General features: G+C 51.4%; 1 protein-coding gene and 1 non-coding gene across 3 annotated transcripts; one reads left to right on the top strand and one right to left on the bottom strand.

The window, feature by feature from the left end:
- Positions 1-5,204: 5,204 nt before the first annotated feature.
- Positions 5,205-12,756, bottom strand: DNAJB5 (DnaJ heat shock protein family (Hsp40) member B5). 2 transcript variants are annotated; one of them, XM_008141945.2, is made up of 4 exons: positions 12,690-12,756; positions 9,152-9,396; positions 5,734-6,335; positions 5,205-5,617 (listed from the first exon to the last, which is right to left on the bottom strand). In XM_008141945.2, exons 2-4 carry the CDS (start codon positions 9,360-9,362, stop codon positions 5,384-5,386), a joined length of 1,047 nt encoding a protein of 348 aa, XP_008140167.1. In that variant the 5' UTR covers positions 9,363-9,396; positions 12,690-12,756; the 3' UTR covers positions 5,205-5,383. The 2 variants fall into 2 exon arrangements, with proteins under 2 accessions (XP_008140167.1, XP_008140166.2); XM_008141944.2 differs by lacking the exon at positions 12,690-12,756 and adding an exon at positions 11,709-11,890.
- A 4,847-nt stretch (positions 12,757-17,603) lies between these two features.
- LOC114231741 (U6 spliceosomal RNA) lies at positions 17,604-17,707 on the top strand. The gene has a single exon (XR_003617741.2). It is a non-coding gene; the product is annotated as a U6 spliceosomal RNA (small nuclear RNA).
- The last annotated feature ends 2,645 nt before the right edge of the window (positions 17,708-20,352 follow it).

Genomic DNA, 20,352 nt, shown 5'->3' with positions numbered 1-20,352 from the left:
AACCCCGAGCCCTGCTTCATTCCCAGCCCCTACCTCAGGCACATTCTTGCTACCATTCCTACTACCTTCTTCTCCATCCCAAGGCCTCTTGAGTGTCCTTTTCTGGAACCTCAACTGAAATTTAACACCCGTTAGAGAAGCAGATTGAAAATTTGTGGGTTTTTAATTTTTTTCAGTATAGCCTAGCCGTCCATGTCTATATGTCAGTTTCCATTCTTTGCATAGAATGTCCTATAAACAATACTATTTGGAACAAGAGGAGTTTCACTTTTGAAAGAGTCCCATTTAACACTAGTGGGTCCTGGCCTGTAGAATCCAAGATACTCTGGCACTGGTGCAGCCTCAGGGTAACTAATAGACAAATCTTAGCTAAGTAAAATCATAGACTTTTAAATCCTATTGTGTTTATGTACCAAAGCAACAAGGATCTAAGAAAAATTGGATTGTGACATCCAGGAAGTTTCCATGTGAAGGGCCCAGCAAATTTCCAGTTAGAGAATGACTTAGGGAAAGGTCTGAGGCAGAGCCCGATAAAGGGCTCCAAATGTAAGCTATGAAGGAATTCAGAAAGTTGCCCAGTAAAGGTTTCGGGGGCTGATTCTTCAGAGGACATAAAAAGTGACTTTTTGAGTCATGCAGGGAATGGGTCAGGAAATGACTTATCAGTGTTTTCAAAAAAGAGAACCTAGACTTGAAGCAACTGAAAAATACCCTAAAGGTTTATTTGGGCAAGAAGCTGGGGCAGCTCAATCAAAGTGGGACCTCTAGAAATGTGTATTCATGGCTTTCTGCCAACTATACATTGTCCCCTTCTGGGAAGTCCTTGGAAACTGGAAATTTAGTACCCTTAATAAGTCAGGAACACTGCCTGAATGCCTCTTGGGAGCTTTCCTTCCTTATTGTAGGCATTAGATTGACAAGCACTAGGAAGCCTAGATTATATGGTTTTGAGTGTGGCAGAGGTAGAGCTTACCTTTCAAGGTCCTTGCATACATAAAACTGTTAAGTTGATAGAGACCTAATCATGGCTCCTTCCCCAGTTTACTTTCTCAGCCACCCATGTTTCAGGGATGGCTAAGCCAAGGTTCTTCAAAAGAAAACCTTAGGCAGGTCAGGAGACAAGCTGATTAAAAAATAAATAAAATCAGTTCATACCCTGGATAGTTCTCATCCTTCCCCCTCAACTTTGAGCAAGAAAGCCCAGAGGCCGCTGAGATGTTAATCATGGTTCCTGCAGGACCCTTAGGGAGAAGTGCAGACACAGTTTTAGCTCTTCATACCCATTAAAAGGGATAAATTGTGATAGAGTATGAGTGTATGAGGAATAAGAGAGACAGTCCAGAGTCACTCCAAATCAAACAATGGCAGGACATGACCCAGGGGATGAAAGTGGAGTTGTGTCCCAACAGAAGCCAGCAGTGCCCCAGAGGCAGAGAACAGAGAGAAGAGTGTCTGAAGGGGATCACCATAAAGGTCAGCACCTTCTTGGAGTTTCCAGTTTAGGAAAAAGATATTGGAGATTATTTAGGGATTCTTCAAGGGCCAGAGAGTTCAGGGAGATAAGTGAAGTCTAAGAAGACTCCAGCTCCTAAGCCACAATCAGATGTTATGAGAGTCTGGGGGATGCCCAGAAACTAAATGGCTATCTGAGTGGACAAGGGGCTCCAGTGACCAAGGAATGCTCCCTGCCCACCCCCCACCCCCAAATTTCTGGTTGCCCAAAATTCAGGATGGCCAAGACTTAATATTATGGTCATACAAATAAGCAGATGATTGTCATAGTACTGTCATTACAAAATCACACACACACACACACACACACACACACACACACACACACCACCTACTATAAAAGGATTCTGGGGCTTGTCAAAGTGAGAAAACCCAATAAAGACCCCCACTTCTTAGGACCTGGCTGAACGGAATTTTCCCCCAGTTCCTTTACTGTCCTGACTTGTATACAGGTCTCTCTCTCTGTCTCTCTTTCTATCTCCCTCCTTTCCTCCCTCCACGTATGTGTAGGGTTACATAGGCATTAAAAGACCACAAATCCTCCATGTAACCTTTAAGGGTAAGGCTAAAATTGCAGGCAAAGTCAGCTTCAGGTCTTTCTCATTGAAGTGCCCCTGGCCTCAGATAGCTTGGCTTCTAAAATCTCATAGTCCCATCTCAGAGAGTGCCCAGTAAGGACATGACAATTTCCAGAAACTAAATGGCTATCTGAGTGGACAAGGGGCTCCAGTGACCAAGGAATGCTCCCTGCCCACCCCCCACCCCCAAATTTCTGGTTGCCCAAAATTCAGGATGGCCTTTGTATTCACATGGAGGCCAGAGGCAGGTATCTGGCCCAGCAGACCTGGATCCCAAAGCCTCAGGCCTCAGGGAAGAGCCAGGACAAGAGTTTAGCCCCAGTCAAGAGGCACAACCTTACTAGGAGATCCAAAATAGGGGAGCATTGAGTAGGATATGCAGGATTGGGGCTCTCCCTGCCCAGGCCATGGGATTAGCAGACACCCTTGTGAACAAGAGCCCTTGGTTTCTGCACTGGAAGGAGCACGCTCCTTCTGAAAGTACCTTGAGTAAAAGGACGAGAAACTATTTTCACTGGCATTGTCCCAGGGAAAAAGGCAAGGGCAAAAAGGTTCTTTCTCTGGCACTGATGATTGTCATAGTACTGTCATGTACCCCACCAGCATGGACCAAAGATCCCAGGTACCTCCAGCTCTCCTCACTGCCTCAGGCTTTCTGTGGGGATATGTCTTTTCTAGTCATCCAGAAAGTCCTCTTCCATCTGGTGAAAAGCCTATTCAGTGTCAACTTCTGTGTGGAGCCCAGGACCAGGTGAAGGCAGAGCTGTCTTCATGGCACTGGGGACACTGAAGCCCAGTGGGGCATGGTCATCCTGGGCTGGATCCTGGGGAAGAATCAGGGCTTAGGTGCAGAGGAAAATCAGCACCAGGACAAAGTCTAGGCCTGGGCAGAGCCCACAATAGGCACTCCTTGGACTACAGGGCTCCTCTCTACCAAGATCCAAGGAAAGTGACGGGTGCACCCTGCAGTCAGCACAGCACGCAGGCCCTGAGGACCAGAGCTGTCTCAGCAGGACAGGTGGCTCAGAGACCGGGACACACATCGCTGGAAGATTATGAGATTTGAGGATCAGCTACGATGTCCATGCCTCCCAGGGAGCCTGTGTTCCCACCCAGACCCCACCAGCATGGACCAAAGATCCCAGGTACCTCCAGCTCTCCTCACTGCCTCAGGCTTTCTGTGGGGATATGTCTTTTCTAGTCATCCAGAAAGTCCTCTTCCATCTCCTCCTAAGAGGGAAATTTCTCTCAAAGGAAAATTCTAGTTCATGTAGAGAAAACCTTTTCATTCTTGTGATAGCACAGACTTCAAAGAGGATAGTCTCTGTTTCTCATGAAAAAGGATATTTATTCTTTCCAAATAGATTTGTTTCTTCTTATAGTGAGTGGAATCTTCTGTCTTTGTTGTGTGGAGTGTATGTTTTAGAAATCCCGGGAGTCTGGGCTTAAAGGAAGGAAGGAATCAGCTCCACCTTATACTGAAGTCCTGTTTGGCTTCTCAAAGGGGACCAGGGCCCCAGAGGAAGGTTGATATTGGCACTGCACACCTACCTCCAGCCCAGGTTCATTGCTTCTGGTCAGATGATTATATATATATACTAGAGGCCCAGTGCACAAAATTCATGCACAGGTAGGGTCCCTAGGCCAGGCTGGCCATCAGGGCCGATCAGGTTCCCTGCCTCCCTGCCTCCTCCTTCCCTCACTCCCTCAGTGCCCCCAGCACCCTGCCACCGCTGGTCGCCTGCCATGTTCCACACCACCCCCTGGTTCAAGCGATCGAACTCCCGGTCTCCCGGTCGAACTCCCAAGGGGACACTTTGCATATTAGCCTTTTATATGTATAGATATCCGTCCCTGAGGATGTGTTGATTGATTTGAGAGAGAAAGAAAGGGAGAGGGAGAGAAAGAGGGAAATATCAAGAGGATCAGTTGCCTCTCATAAGTGCTCTGATTGGAGATCGAGCCTCTCTAATGCGATTAACTGGGGATGGAACCGCAACCTAGGTATGTGCCCTGACCAGGAATCGAACCCACAACCTTTTTGGTGTACAGGATGGTGCTCCAACCAACTGAGCCACCTGGCTGGGGCTCAGATACCATATTTTTAAAATATTTTATTTTTTTCATAATACTGTCATTACAAAAAATACAAAAAAAAAAAAAAAAAAAAAAAAAAAGAAACTACTATAAAAACATTCAGGGGCTTGTCAAAGTGAGAAAACCTAAAGACCCCACCCCAGGACCTTGCTGAAGTAGTCTTACCCTAGATCCTGCACTATATTGGATCTTTCACAACTCTGGGAATGGGGTGGAGTCACATAGGCATCAAAGGGCTGGAAATTTCCCACACAGCCTCCATGAAGGGTAAGAAATAAGTAGTTACACATATCACAAAAATGGGATTTGGAAGTTTTGGGGTGGCTAGGCCCTGAGTTCAGAGGTGTGGGGAGAAACCTGTGACCCTGAATCTCTTGCTGGGGAATAGCTGCCACCTGACCCCAAAGCCCTTTCCCTTCCTGACGAAGGCTGGGAGATGGATCCTGCCCGCCCCCCTCCCCCTTAGCTTTAATACAGCAGGCCCCCTTCCCCTTCCTCCATGCTTGCACACTCCTGAGAGCAACAGGGAGGACAGGACTTTCAGCTCTGTGGGGTCTGGGCAGGGGAGCTGTCTGGGAGGCTGCTGAGGGCCCCATTCACCTCCCTGCCCCGAATGAAAAGTGTCTCGTGCTCCGTGGCCCGGTTGTGGACCTTCCCTTTCTATCTCAACCCGGGAGAGGCACAGACAGCTCTAGGCGAGTGCTTTGTGTGTGTGAATATGTGTGTGAAAACCTCGGACACTGTGGACCAGGAGGTGGGGCAGGGGTGGGAAAGCAGTGTCCTTTCTATCCTCTTCCTCCCCCATAGGCGGGAGCCAAAGGGAAGGGAGAAGCGAGGTATCAGCAAAGCTGAGGGGAAGGAGGGTATGCTATTTACAGGCGTGGACAAGGAATCTCTATATCTTCAAGTAGCACTCAGGTCACTCTCCAGCCACTGGAGTGGGAACTGGATTCAAAGCTAGTGACATGAAAATCGACCCCTGGTCTGGGCTAGTTCTCCCCACCTCCCTCCCACTCCCCCAAGGCAGCCCAGCTCTGAAAGGGGTCAGGGACAGGAACATTTTCCTGAAAACCAGTGGCTTTTTTTGCATTTAAAATAAGTTGCCAGTGTCCAGTGGACATCAAGTTGGGTGCACATTGGGTGGGGTGAGTGTGGGGGTATTGCTGTGGTAGACTCTGGGCTGGCTGGGGCAGAGCCTAGGAACAGGGCAGGTGCTGCTTAAGGATCTGTCGTGTCTGTGGTGTTAATCTGTCTGGGAAGCGAACTTTGAATTCAACAATGAGGTCTCCCCGTTGGGTGGGCACCTTGGGGAAGGGAAGGCCCTCCCCACGGAGTCTCTTCACGGTGCCTGGCTTGATGACGTCATTGCAGGGCAAAGGGATCACTCGGCCATCAATGGTGGGAATGTTCACGGTGCAGCCACACAGTGCCTGGGGAAAACAAGACAGACAGTGAGGAAACGGTGGGGCAGAGTGACTGGGAAGAGAGAAAAAGAATGTCCCTGTCATCCCCCCTCAGCACACACACAACCTGACCCAGGCCGCACCTCCTTGAGGCTGATCAGGGCACTGTAGAGCACGTTGGTACCATCTCGGCGGAAGTGTGCATGGGGCTTGTCTTTGAGCACAAAGACTATGTCAGCAGGGATGTTGTCAGGTGTGGCATCACCCTCTTTGGGGAAGGTGATCTTGGTGCCTTCCTTCCAGCCACGCTTGATAACGATGTGCAGGATCTTGTCCTCGGTGCGCACAGTTCTCCCATCAGGGTTGAGGCGCCGCCTTGTGATCTTCATACGCTTGGTGGAGCCGTGGTAGATCTCCTCCAGGGACACCCTCAGCTCATGCACCACAGGTGGGTCCTGCACCTTGCGTCGAGGGTACAGTGGTTCGGGGGCTCGCCTCGGACCCCTACTCAGCCCATTGAAGCCAAAGCGGCCGAAGGCGCCAAATGGGTCCTCATCATCATCCACATCCATGTCATCTGGATCAAAACCACTGAAGGGTCGAGTGGAGCGACTGCTGGCAAAGAAGATATCGAAGGGGTTGGAGCCACCAAAGAAGGAGGCAAAGGTGGCATGGGGGTCCCCATGAAAGGTGTAGTGAAAGGAGCCACTGGAGCCACCTGACGAACCACCGCCGGTCTTCAGGCCTGGAGGGAGGAGAAGTTAGGGACAGTGTGGCTGGTCTGGGCCCCACCCCAGTCTCCTCTCCCTGCTCTCTAGCTCCCAACTCATGGACCTAGAGAAAGACGAAATCTTTAACTCCCAGAGAGAGGGCTGGCCTAATACAGTAAGAAAGTTCTCTGGCAAGATTAATTTTTACTCTTAATTATATTTTTAATAAAGCACATCAGAGGTTCAAAGAGGCTGAGTTTCCCAGTGGGTGGAAAAGCTAAGAGTGGAAATCTTGGAGGATGTGACTTCCAGTCCTGTAATCTCTCCCATGTACCCATGACCCAAAGATGTCTCCGAGCTTTGAGTGGCTGGCCTGGGTCACATTACAAGTCATATCTGGCGCTGAAATTTTTGTTTATCTCCAAAGACACACAGAGCATGAGGCAAGTGGGCAAGATTTGATGACACAGGGGCTAATAAGTGACCTGTCCCAAATAAAGTAGGGATCTGGTCCAGGAGGAGGCCCACTCTCACTCTGCTTCTAGCCGTTTCTTCTTTCCCTGACTTCTGACCAAACGGGAAATAAGGAGGGCTCCCAAAAAACAGGAAAGCTCATTAGCTTGGAGATGAGCTACTTCTTTAGAAAAAGTTTTCAAATGCTTTGTTCCCATAGTCAGGGCTCACAGGATTGCACAACTCCAGGGGGTGCCATTCACACATTGGATAGACATAGACTACAATGGGAATGGAGCTCCCTGGAGTTATATAACACCAAGCCTTACCCCTCACACTTAATATCAGAGCAGCCAAAATGAATGAATGAGCTGGCACATTGTGGGTGGGGACCCCAGCTGCTCTTGCTGGAGTTAGGTCCTGTCTAAGGAGGCAGCCTTAAGGGGGGGGATGGCAGTGGTGAGGATGGGGAGAGTAGGGCACAGAGGAAGGATCGAGGTGGGGATTAATACTGAGAAGTGATCTATAACATGTAGACTTAGGGTGGAGCCCAAGCTACGGCAAGGGACTCTTTTTTTAAGGCCTTTTATCTAGAATTTCAATTGGCTATGGAAGCCAGAGCCTAAATGAGCCTCATTAGATTTGGATTTCAAGTGGCAGGCAGTTCAGCGACTTGTGGCAGCTGCCTTTTCACCCCTTCCTCAAGACGCAGGGTCTGTTCTTTCCTCCTGTGGAGGTGTGATTATCAGGTGAGTTCAAGGAGCTTGGCAAAGCTCAGCGAAAGAGGGAGGTTGGACTAATGACAACAGGAAGGGGTAATTTCTCTGTGGGGATTCCTGCTGTACCACTACCACCCCCTTTTCAAGCTGGGAACAACTTGTCCCCAGCCAGGGCTGAGTACAGAGTCTATGTGCACAACTGTTCTGTCTGGTTGATGGGGAGGAGGCAGGGCGGACAGAAATATAACCCACATTTCCAAGGCCGCTTTCCCCTCCCCAGGCTCTGGCTGTCTCCTTTAAGGCTGTGCTGCGTCCTCCTGGGATGCAGATCTGCTTTAGAAACCAGTGTCTGGGCCTAGGGGCTGAACTTTGCCCTTCACTTAGGCTTGGTCGTGCAGAAGGGTTAAGTTTCCAGCTCTCTCCCAGCTTTCACCTTCTTCCTAAACAAAGGTGAGGCAAGTGGAGGAATGAGTGCAATTCCCAAAAAGGTCACATGGTGGCATAGTGTCTGCAACGCGACCCTCTTTCCCCGCCTCTACTTCTCCCATTCCTCCATCCCAGAGGAAAAACACACTCTTAGCTGAGAGAGTACCGGGGAATCCAGAAGGCGCCTGGTGAATCTGGGAGTCGGTAGGTGAGCAGGGAAAAAATGGAAGGAACTAGTGGCATGGAGACATAGGAGAGGGGGCTGGGAGGACTGGGGTGCCAGAAGATAATGGCATGGGGCACAAAGCAAGGAGGAGGAGAGGAAAAGAACATTCTTTTGAGTGCCTACCCTGTATCAGGCACAGGGCATATGGTTAGCCTATCTAATTGGAGGCTACAGTGGGGAGAGTAAAGAGGAGAATGTAAAAGAAAGGTGCACGTAGTTAGGGAGGAAGGACAGTTTCTCCCGGGAAGGAGAGTCCTCAGCTGTGACTATGTCTCTTAATATAGCCTGACAGGTGCCTGTGGCTGGCGGGTGGCAGGCGGCCCTGAGGGGCAGGCCCAGAATTAGCTGCTACATCATGCCCGTGGGATGTGCTGGGAGGGGCCGCCCTCTCAGAGGCTTTATTTGGGCCTTTCCTGCCACCCTGTGCGTGGCCACCAGCTACCCCAGGGAGGGGGCAATATGCCAGCAGCAGTTTCCCTTCCACTCTTGGATCTCTGCCACTTCCTCAGGGAGGCGAAGCCGTGCCTCTGTTCTGATGGCCTGAAGTGGGCAGGGAACGGGCAGAGAAGGAACAACCATGTCTCTAGCTCAGCGCTCCAGTGGTTAATTCCCAGGCTGCTTAAGGGTCAAACTTTTATGCTGATGAACGTAAATGCTCTGTCCTCAGAGAGCCATACACTCCCTTTCCCTAACCTTCCTCATCAGCCAATGAAGCAGCAGGGACTTCAGGCAGGACTAATAAGGGCTGGGAGGGGGAAGTGGGAGGGGGAAGGCCTCCGGTTCTAGCTTCAGACCTCCCTAAGGCCTGAACATAAGCAGGGAGAGGGACAGAGAGGGGTGGGGGGCACTATGGTAAACTGAGGCTGGGAAGTGGGTGGTCTCTTCTTTCCCCTGGGTGTCAGTGTTAGGAACACTCGCCTCCCTCACCCCGTCCTCAGTCTCCGGTTCCCTGTTATGAGAATTGGGTCACCTAGGACCCCAGACAAGGACAGGGGTCCAATATCAGGCTGGAGCGCTGCTCTCTTACCTTCCTCCCCATACTGGTCATAGAGGCCTCGTTTCTTAGGGTCACTCAGCACATCATAGGCCTCTGCAATTTCCTTAAACTTCTCCTCAGCATTGGGTTCTTTGTTCTTGTCTGGGTGGTACTTCAAGGCCATCTTCCGATATGCTTTCTTGATCTCATCCTCATTGGCTCCCGATGGGATCCCAAGAATCTTGTAATAATCCTTTCCCATCACAGCCACTGGACCGGCACTGGCCTCCTTGTTTCTGAAAGAAATCCAGGGCCAATCCTTGGTGCCTCTATTCCCTTCTGCCCCAGCCCTGCTCCTGGTGATCCTGCAATCCCTAAAAGTCACTGCGTGACTTTTCTGTGGGCCTGTCTCCCCATCAGTAAAAAGAAAGGTTTGGACTAGATGATCTCTTCCAGCTTGGACATTCTAGGATTCTGTGATTCTTTCCTCAGTTCCTGGGTTTTCCCAGCAGCAGGCGGGCGGCTCTGGCCCACTTCTTGGAGCTAGGCTAAGGCCCACATCCTTGGGCCGGACTGAGGACCCCCGAAAGGACCTGCTGAGTGAGGTGGCACCATGGACTGACAAAGCCACGCACAGAAGCTGGTGAAGATCAATGTACGGAGTGAGGTCACCTGAGTATCGTGGTCTCCTACGCCATGCCTCAGGCATGGTGCCCAGGCTAAGGGCAGCTGGGGCAGTGGCCTAGGACTGGGGACAGGCCTAGATCTTCAGCCAGCTGTCCTGGCCAACCAGGCTGAGTCAGGGTGTGGGTGCCTGGAGTTCTCTCTGCATTGGAGACCCCAGGCCCCCCTGCTCTTGGTCCCCAGACTATGCTAAGCCTCACGTGTGACTCAGATCAGAGGATGACTCACAGCCTTTGGAAACTGCCACTTCTAACTCCCTCATTAGTAGGGGGATGATCACTGTCCTTCCCCCAATCAGGGCAACTGTTCCCTTTACTCGTTTCCCAGTGTCTACACACAAAACTGTGTGTGAAGACATGTCTGTGCCGCCTAAGCACGAATGTTAGTGAACAAAAGCATCCTGGTGGTAGGGCCCTTTTAAACCTTAGTTGTTAGGAGGCAATTGGGCACTAACCACCATTTCCTTAATACCTTCCCTCTCTCTCGCCTGCCCAGTGGTTTAGGATCTGGCCCAGTGCCAGGCCCACACTCCTCTGATAGTCCCTTCTAAGCTGGATGCAGGGGCATTTGTTATATGAGGGAGAAACATAAGGCCCCAATTCTTCCATGCTAACCTCCCTCCACCAATGTCTCTGTGGTGAATGTGCAGGGAAGGGAACGTTCCTGTATCTAAAGCTTTTTGGGAGAATGGCCAGCAACCATTCTCCAGCCCTTCTGAGATTTGGCCAACCCCTACCAAAGCCCGGAGAACCAGAGTCTTTCTAGCAATGTCCTGGGTTGGCAGCCACAGCTAAGGCCTGCTTTTCTGCCTCTGACTACTTCAGCGAGGGGTACAGGGTTTCCTGGCAGGAGTGAGGGCTATAATTTGTACGAGGAGGCCTCAAGACTCCAGGTAGGAAGGGACCATGGCCCTAGCTCCTGCCCCCACAGGGCCTGTTGCAGGTGGCTGGGTTGACTCATGGTTCTGGGAGTCACCTCACTCTGACAAAGAGAAGGCTCCCTAAAGGTGGGTACTCCCCTCCTTCCCCCTATCAGTATGTCACGGCTGGTGGGGGAGGCGGGGGTTGGAGGAGGCAGAGAAGAAAGAGCAGCTGGGGGAGGGCAGCCATTTTCGGAAGCAGCAGTAAAAGCCGTCTGAGCAGGAGCTGGGGGTGGTCTGCTATCTCTCTGCCTTGGCCCACATCTTCTTTCCCCGGGGACTGGGAAGGAATCCTAGCACACCAACAGGGTGCCCCCAGAGAACTGTAGCAGCTTCTAGGCAGAGGGCAAATGAAAGACTTGCCAATTCTCCCACCATCCTCTTGATGTCCCTGTATTACCTCTTCATCTGGCCAGCTTCCTCCCTGGCACCCACCTGCTGGCTGTTCTAGATCTATAGTTCTCTTGCCTCCACAGACACAGGGTGTTCTCTTTCAAGAATTGCCCTTTTCTCCCTCCCTCCCCCTACCCAAAAGCCACGCGTTGGAATGACAAAGGAGCCCCATGGCATGGCACTGCCTTTGATGGAGAAGAATAAAGAGGATGTTAATGCTGAGGCAGGAATGAAAAATGAGGAGAAATGGCAAGAGGGACTGGTTTAGGGAGGGGAGATGGCTGATACAGAAAATGAAGTACTGATGGAGGGGGATAAAGGGTGACAAATGGAAGTGGCTGAGGTTGAAAATGGGTTACCAGCGGGTTGAAAGAGAGATGTAGAGAATTAAAATACTGGAGATGTTTGTGGGAAATAAATGGATGCCTGAAGGGTTTGAGATGAATGGTAAGGGGTACACTTCAATCAAATGTAGGGGTGAGGTAGAAGGCACTTATATGTAATGGGAATGAAATGAGGATGAAATGGAGGAAGAGTAGGCAATGGAGGGGGATGTGATGTGGAGAATCTGACTTGGCATGGGCATGAGTGCCATTCCCCGGAGGGACTTACCGGAACTTTACAAACCCATTCAGCGTCCACGCTCGAAGTTTTAAGGGCTCCAGCTGAATTTTAAACATCAAGCTGGCTAAGAAGTCTTCTCCCCAGGAGTGTGGGAAGCTCCGGAAAGCTCCTCGGGCCTGCAGTGGGGATGCTGCTGGGGATGGGCAGGAGAGCACTGTGCGCTTAAACATGCCCAGCCCAGCCCCTCACCTCTGCTCGCTCCCCCGGGGGGCCTGCTTGGAAAGCCGCAGCTCTGGCAGTCACCTCCTCGGGTTCTCAGAGGCACTTACCCAGCAAGGCCTGTCCGGTGCAACAGGAGCTGGACCTGAAGCCCAGGTGTGGAGCGTGAAGGGATGGGGTCCAGTGGCCGCCAGCTCTCACGTGCGGCAATGTCTGGCTGATTGTGAATGGCTGTATGGCAGGGTGACAGGAAGGCTGGCAGTGCGAGCGTGCGTGTGAGAGTGGCGGCGTGTGTACCTGTGACAGGTGTGATTGTCTGTGAGGGCCTGAGAAGCACCAAGTTCCTCTGCCTCTCTTTCGGGGAGGACCCGACCCCAAGCCCCACGAACCTACTCAATGAAGTCACTGACAGGGAGTCTCCTCCCTCGCAGAGGCGCGGGGCGGGGCGGGGCAGAGCCGAGCCCCGCCGGGACAAAAGGCGCGGCGAGCAGAGGAGGGGGAGAGGGGAGGGGGCTCGGGCGGGGGAGGGTGGTCGGTGATGTCACCGGTGCTGGGTGGCGGGGCCGGCTCAGAAACGCCTCCTCCCGGCGGAACCCCATCCGACCTGGCCCGACCCTCCCCCGGCTCCGACGCTGGCCGTCCCCTGGAAGAGGGTGGCGGACAACGAGCACCTTGCAGAGCCCGAGTCCCCGCCACCCTACCGCCGAAGAGCCGATGGGCCCTCGGTGTCCCAACCCCCGGGCCCCAGGACCCCTGACTTCGCGACGCCCACACTCCCAGGATCCCCGAGTCCTAGATCGGCGCCCTCACCGGTGAGGAGCTGCGGGCGCCTCCGCGGTCCGTCCGACAGCCACTGCCCCCTCCCCCGGCTCCGGCTCCGCAGCCTCCACTCGGGACAGGAGTCGCCTGCCCGCCGGCCGCAGACAGCGGGCCCGGGAACCCGCCCCCACGGCTCCGCCTCCACGCGTCCCATTGCGCCGTCTGCCCGTCACTCAACTCAAACCTCTGCTGTAATTGGACAGTTTTCTACGAGTGGCTCGGCGATAGCCGTCCATTCTCCACCCCTGTCACCCGGCCACACGCGCACACCCTGCTGGCAGCGATCGGTGGGGGTCTGATTGGTGCACTCGGGGATCAGTCAACCACGCCTCTCTCTCTGTCATTGGTGGGAGGGCCAGAGGGTGGCAACTCCACGCGCCCTTTGATTTTATTGGTTGGTCTGCGGGGCTCAGACCCGAGCCGGGAGGTGGGGTGCGCCACGATCTTAGTCCAATCTCCGGTTTGGGAAGGTGGGACGTGCTGGCCACAGCTGGAATCCCGGGAGAACCTTCTGGAACCTGTGCAATGTCAAAGGTAGCCTTAAAGGAAAAGTGCGCCCACCAGTTGGCGGCGACTCTGGGCATTTTCCCCTCTCACCACTTAGGAGGGTAGGAGAGAGAATCGTGCACTCTGGGAGGTGTAGTCTCTGGAGTGGAGTCAAAAGGTCACCGCTTCTTAGCCTGTTTTCTATCCTGCTGTGATCTGTCTTCGACCTGACCTGATTTAGCTTTACCTGGCGCGACCTTTAAAAACAGGCCCCGGAGACACGCAGAGTGTAAGGGCCCTTCTGCCCTCTCCCTTGTAACCTGGTAGTTCACCCCAGGTGTAGCGCCTCCACGATTCCCTTTCGGAGTCCCCTTTTCGTTCTCTGGATAATCCCCACATCCTAGCTGCCTCGTGCATGAGCAGCCCACCGTCCCCATTAAACTTCTCTCTATGATCTTTCATCCCACTTTCCCTTTGAATTCCTACATTTCACACCCCCCACCCTTTTACTTTTCCCTCTTCTTGACCCCATATGATCTCCAGTCTTCCCCCCAAGATCTTCTGGCTTATCCTATTCTTAATTCTTTCTGCTCCTATGAGCTCCCCCATCCGAGCTCCCCGCCTTAGCCCTTCATCGGAGTGCCACATGATCTCCTTTATGAACACCCTCAGAATCTTACATTTCAGTCCCACCCCACCCCCACTCCCCATTAAATCTCAGCCCGGTGTCCCCGCTGCTCAGAGCCGGCAGGGCTGCGGAGGCGGTCACCAGCGGAAGCCGACGCTTGAGCAGACACGGTGCCTGGCGCCCACGTCACTGTCTCCCAGGCCCATCTGTGCTACAGAGAAGGGGGTGGAGGTGGGGGGGGGGGATGGGAAGGAGGTAACCTCGGGGTGAAGAGGGAGAAGGAATTCTTGGAGGGTTTGAGGACAAAGGAAGGGCCAGGGCAGAAGCTCTCACCTCTCTCTCTTTGCCGTTTTTTCAGAGACAGAGTTTGGACACCCATGAGGTCGTGCAAACTGGATAGAGCTGGACACTATAGGCTTGCAGAGCATCGGTGCCTAGGCTACAGAGCAGAGCAGCAGAGAGGCCTAGGGGTACTGCACCGTCTCCACTACCTGTCATCTTTCTGTACTCACTATGGGTGTCCAGGTGAAGAAGTGTGAGGTCTGAAGGAAGGAAAGGAAGTGGGGTGAGAAGGGGATGGAGAGGAGATGGGGTGTGGGGGATAAGGAGAGAAGGACGGGAAGATAGGGTGAGGGGGATGAGGAAAGGTGGGGAAGGGAGGTAAGGTAGGAGAGGAGAAGGTGAGAAAGGGAAGTGGGGAACAAGGAATAGGAGGGAGGGGAGATGGGGTGAGCAGTAAAGGGGTGGGAGAGATGGAGTGAGGGAGAGTGAGGCAGGGAGGGGAGGTGGGGTGATGAGGGAATGGGATAGTGTGCCACGGAGATGGGCAAAGTAGGATAAGGGAGCCAGGACTGGTGCTGTCTCCTCAGATCTGGAGGCTCTCACTCCCCTAACTCCAGATTCATGGGGCCCTGGCTTGTGAGTGGCTCTCTTTCCTCCTGTTCCAGTTGTGTATTTTGCCTCCTCCAGCCTTGCCTGTGCCAACACGGAGGCAGAAAATGTAGTCACCCGCCCTTCACCTGGTCCTTGTGAACGCTAACGTGTAGGCTGAGCACTGTGAGGGTTCAGGGCTGTGCTTTCCGGTGTTGGTGGCACGGACTCCGTTGTCTGCTGGGTTCCCTATTGCTGCCCTCTGTCCCGTGGCCCCGGTGTGTCCAGTGTATTGAGTGAGGAATCAGGGTGAGGGCTAGGGTAGAAAAATGGAAGCTCTGGAGACCGATGGTCGACCTCGTGAGGTTATTTGCCACATCCGTGCCTCATTTTCTTCTTTGTAAAATGGGGATGGGCAACAGCAGTACCTCATAGGATTATTGTGAGGGTTAATTAAGGTAACCCATGATGCACCTAGCTCTGAGCCTGGCATATAGTTAATCCTCACAAAATTAACTGTTAGCCTGAACGTTCACAGCTATCTGGGTGTGTGAGTGCATCTGTGAATGGTTGTCTGATTGGGAGTTATTTGTACTGTTATCTCTGTAATGCAACTTGTGAGTAAGAAAGAGTGTGTGTGTGTGTGTGTGATTAGTTTTGTGTGGTAGTGAGCCTGATTCTGTGTTCTTTGCTGTAGGTGTGTGATTTTGTGTTAGTGTGCACGTGTGATTAAATGACTGTGTAAGCCTCTGTTATATGACAAAGAGTGGATCAAGTGAGGTTTCATGGCTGTTGACACACTGACATCCTGTCTGCTGGTGTATGCATGCATCTGTGATCTTGTCGGTTCCAAACACCCCATTTACCCTCCCTCCCGGTGGGGATGTCATAATCCTAGGTGTCCCTCATTTCCTCACCCTGAAGGAACCGGAAACCTGGGGGCACATGTGGGGGTGGGTGCCAATGGGGAGGTAGACAGGAGCACATGTTCCGTCCCATGGGAGGGGGAGCCCCCTATCTTGCACATATCCTAAAAGCTTCAGAGGAAGTGCTCCCCCTCCATCCCATGCTCAGTTCCCTGTCTTGTTACCATGGCAGCAGTTGCCAGGGGCTCCCTTGGTTGCTAAGGTCTGGGTGTGGGAGGCTGCCAGGCACTGTTGCCAGTAGAAACAGAACCCTGGGAGATAGGAAGACTACCCCCACAGCTGCCAGCTCTCTGCAGTGACAGGACTAGCCCTTTGACTTCTCCTGTCCCCAAATTGTACTCATGATTTGTATGTGACAGTACTAGGGTTAGTAGGGGGCTTTAATAGGAACTAGAAACTGAGATTTACCTTCTGAGGAGAAAGGGGGCTCTAGCCTGCCCATTACTATCTTTAAGGTTGGGAGGCCTTTAGAGATTAGTGACTACCTCATTCTGTTCCCCCATACCTTATATTTATCCCCTGGCAATATCTGTGCTTACGTTTTACAACCACCTGGAATAGGAATGCTACATAGATCCCATTACCTGGGATGCAGACTGACTTCTTTCTGAGGTCAGACTCATAGCATCTCACCTGGATACATACTACATGCTGACACCTGAGTCCAGACTTCAGTCCCACACTGAGTCCTAATTTTGGCCTTAGTCTTAGTCCTGAACCAGACAGTTCGCCAAACCCCGTCTCAGTCTCAGCCCTCCTCCTAGACATCTAGATAGATTTTCGAACTCATCCAAAGATTCAGTTCTGATCCTGTACTTTGAACAATGACCAGCCATCTAACTCTCTGGTACTTGCCTGGCATCTCCCTGCATGTTCTGAAGCAGAAGAGGAACCCATAAAGGCCTGAGAGGTGTTCAGCCTGGAGAGGAGCGGATGTGAGGGATGCAGAGGCTGCATCCAGTACCATAAAGGCTCAAGGGGTCATGTCTTGCCTTGGGTGAGAGGACAGTGCAAGGAATGACCAGCAGAGGGCGTGCAACATCAGGTCCTAGAGGCAAGCTTCCCAGAACTACCGATCTTTTCTCTCAGGTCAGGACCCAGAGCTGCAGGCACAGCAGTTGGTCTAAAGGGTTGAACTAAATAAATTAAAGTTCCTAACTTAGTTATGCTGATGCTTTGGGGGTCATGTATGTTTGTACAAGCATGGATCTCCTTACAGCTCAGCTGGGCTCAGGGCTGGGCACTCACCAGAAGGTACTTAACCATTTATTGGCATCATAGGTCTCAAGAGTACTGGATACCTGGTGAGGCATCCTCCTCCCCAATTCAACACTACTTTGATATGCTTATACAGCTTCACTCCCTTCACTGATATACAGTTAGCTTTTAGTCCCATTGAGCAGAAATCTGCCTCTACTCCATTTTTGGTCTTAGCTCTGTGTTTGAGGTCACATTGCCCTTATAGGTCCCATCTGCCAGGTGTCAGCCTCTGCATCCCTCACGTCTGCTCCTCTCCAGGCTGAACACCCCTCAGGCCTTCATGGGTTCCTCTTCTGCTTTGTTCCATTCCAGGCACTTAGACCATGCTCCCCTGTCTGGGTTTCAGTTTGTGGAGCCTGATTTAGCTTTTAGATTTTTTTCCCCCTCCCATGCCAGTACAGTGTACAAATAAGCCAGCCTGCTCTCTCCTCTGACTCGGAACTTTGTTCCATGTAGCCTCATGTTAGATAAGTCTTTTTGTAGCCACCTCATACTGTTCACCCAAACCAAGTGAAGACTGCAACATCTTTTCTCTCTGAGCTGCTAAATTACATCTGGCCTATTTGTACCGGTTATAATTTTGAAAGGAGTGTTATATTTACTCTAAAAACAAAGATACTTGAAATAAATGAAATAAAAACCATTTTGGCAATATGCTTTGAGTTTCAGGGCAATCCCTGGGCTTGGAAATCTCACCTTGATGCTTACTTAAAGGTGGGACAGGGAGGAACCGAAGTGCTCACTTTGGCAGCACATATACTAAAATTGAGACCATGCAGAGATTAGCATGGCCCCTGTGTAAGGATGACACACAAATTTGTGAAGTATTCTATATTTTTGTTTTTGATAAATGTTAAAATGTAAGACTGTAAATTAAATTTATTTATGAGTAAATTAGTCAAAAGAAAAAAAGAAAAGAAAAAAGAGGGACTGAAGATTCCCAGCTGGATTGGCTGTGACTTCAGCACTGTGGACAGAGGCCATGGCCACATCCCCAGCCATGCCTGTGGGTGGGTAGGAAAATGATATACACATGATGGGGCCAGAAATCCATGCTTGCTCACTCAGTGCCTTGCAGTGTATAAAGCTCTTTCCTCTTATCTAACTCATTCTATCCTCACTCAACTATCAGCCTAGGAGGCAGACAGAAAAGAGACCATTTTCTAGATTTTTACAGATGAGGAAACAGGTTTAGCAATGTCAAACTTCAAGTAACCCTTTGGGTGGGGTGGGACAGAGATCACATTACTCCATGTTTAGCAAATGTAGCAGCTGCTGTTTCCCTTGGGGGAATGACTTTCCCTAGAGATAAAGAGGCGTGCACTTGAGCCAGTGCAGGCCAGGGTGGGTGGGAGCTTGTGCGGCACCAAGGCGCCAGCCAGCCCTAGAAACATGTGGCGGTTGGTAGGAGGGTTCTGAGGGTCTGAAGTTCCAGTCAGGACTCAGCTGGAGAGAGGGTAGGGAGATCTTGTCATCTGGGTGTCCACAGAGGCCCAGCTTTTATGCCTTTTCCTGTCCTAATGCTTTGCTTCCCTGAGCCTGGAGAAAGGAGAAGGGACCTGTTATTAAGCTGTTTTGAGCTGGAGGGACCTCCATGGGAAACTCCAGGGAGGAGGGGTATGGGAACACCGTGAGTGAATGGGTTGAGTTGTGCAGGTGGTAAGCAATCCTGTGACATGGCTATCGGCCTGGCTACTTGTATGTGTCTATTCCCAGTAGGTAGAAAGGGGAGGTGTTGGACCACACAGCAGCTGTTTCTTAGACAGAGGCCATTGGCTGTACCCCCAGCTATGCCTGGAACTGTGGGAAGGTTAAGAACCTGGGTACTGGGGCCAGATTACCTGGTTCCCCTGCTTCCCAGCTGTGTGACTGTATAACCTTGAGAAACTTTCAGCATCACTGCTCCTCACTTTTCTTATCTGTAATACAGATCTCATAGGGTTGTTTTGAAGATGGATTACTTTATGCAAAGCACTTAGAACTTCCCAGTGCATAAAAATGTTAACAATTATTTGTATTTGGCTTGGAGGTAGAGAATCTGCCTCTGAGCCACAGACTAGAGATGCTTTCCTGCTACAGGTACTGGTTGTGTTCTTACTGGGTAAAGAGATGAGTGGGGATTCGTCCTCTGAAAGTTTCTCCAGACTGCAGTTAACCAACCCTGTTATGTCACATTAAAACAAATAGCAAGAATGGGTAAGAAACTCTCAGAACAAGGAGGGCCCAGAAAACCAGGAGAAAACACAAGCCAACTAGCTTCCCTACTTGTAGCTCAGCAGGAACTGGGAGGAGAAAAGTGTTTATAATGGGCCCTTGGGAAGGGTGGGACAGTACAAAGCAGACTTACCTCTTCCTCAGTTTCTCCAAAAACTCTGGCCTCTTCAGTGCCTCCCTATCCCCTCTGTGTTGGTGATGGAACCCTTGCCTCCTCCCACTCCCACACATCACTTAGTTCTTGGGAAGGTCAGTACCAAGAAAGCTTTAGAAAGAGAGCCGTGGTGCATTGTGTTCTTGGAGGCTATAGCTGCTCCTGTCTTAGACTCACACTCAGGAATTGGCCAATGATAGGAAATCACACAGAAACTCACCAGATGCCCCAAACAATAGGAAACAGGAAGCTGAAACAGCATCACAATCTCTTTATTATGATTTCCACTGTGTTCACCCCCTGGAGCATCGGCTCCTTCTAGAGTGAAAGCTGAGCGTGGGGAGGAGCATGCAGCTGGGATGATGCGGAGACAGGGCTTGGGGATGTTCCCCTCAGCTACTGTCAATTACCTTCCTCAGAGAAGCACATAGGAAGGGCATGAAGGACCACAGGACATAGGATCCCCCATTGTTACTTGAGTGCTCTCAGAACCCACCTCACTCACAAGCCTGAATGTGGCTGGGAGACAGAGCATCCGCCATCTCTTAAAAGGAGGCTACGATTGAAGGCCCGTGTTTCACCAGCTATGGATAGGCCTTGATACTTATACCTTGTTCATATTCGTGGGCACACCAGCCCATTCTGTACACACTGTGATTGGGCTTCTTTGTGGCCCAGACCAGACCTTTCACCGTCTCCATGATCTGGGTCATCAGGGCATGTGGCCCAGTGGGAACAAGATTTTCCTTAGTGCTAGTTGGGTCTGGTGGAAACTCTATAAGCTGTTTTTGTTAGTTTTTTTTCCTTTCAAGGTTGCCAAAAGCAGTGGCAGCAGGAAAGCAACAGCAGGGAAAGTGCCCAGTCCAGGCATGTGCATTAGTATCGTCCACTCAGGGAGATCTCTATTGTCCAGGCTGCAGGCAAGAGCCCAGAGAGAGATCCTGGGTAAATGCAAACTAAATGGCATGGAGAGAGTAGCAATTTTATTCCACTGTAATAGAGGGGTGAACGGGGTATGGTTACAGGTGCTGCCAGGATGTCCTGAAATTGTGGCATCAAGGTTGTTCTGCCTTATAGCGCCTTTACGCTGCTGGTTGGAAGAGGACATGCTTGCGG

Source organism: Eptesicus fuscus, chromosome 15 (assembly GCF_027574615.1).
Source record: "Eptesicus fuscus isolate TK198812 chromosome 15, DD_ASM_mEF_20220401, whole genome shotgun sequence".
Lineage (NCBI taxonomy): Eukaryota > Metazoa > Chordata > Mammalia > Chiroptera > Vespertilionidae > Eptesicus > Eptesicus fuscus.
The sequence above is the reverse complement of the archived record's forward strand: the minus strand, read 5'-3'. Positions and strand labels throughout refer to the sequence as shown.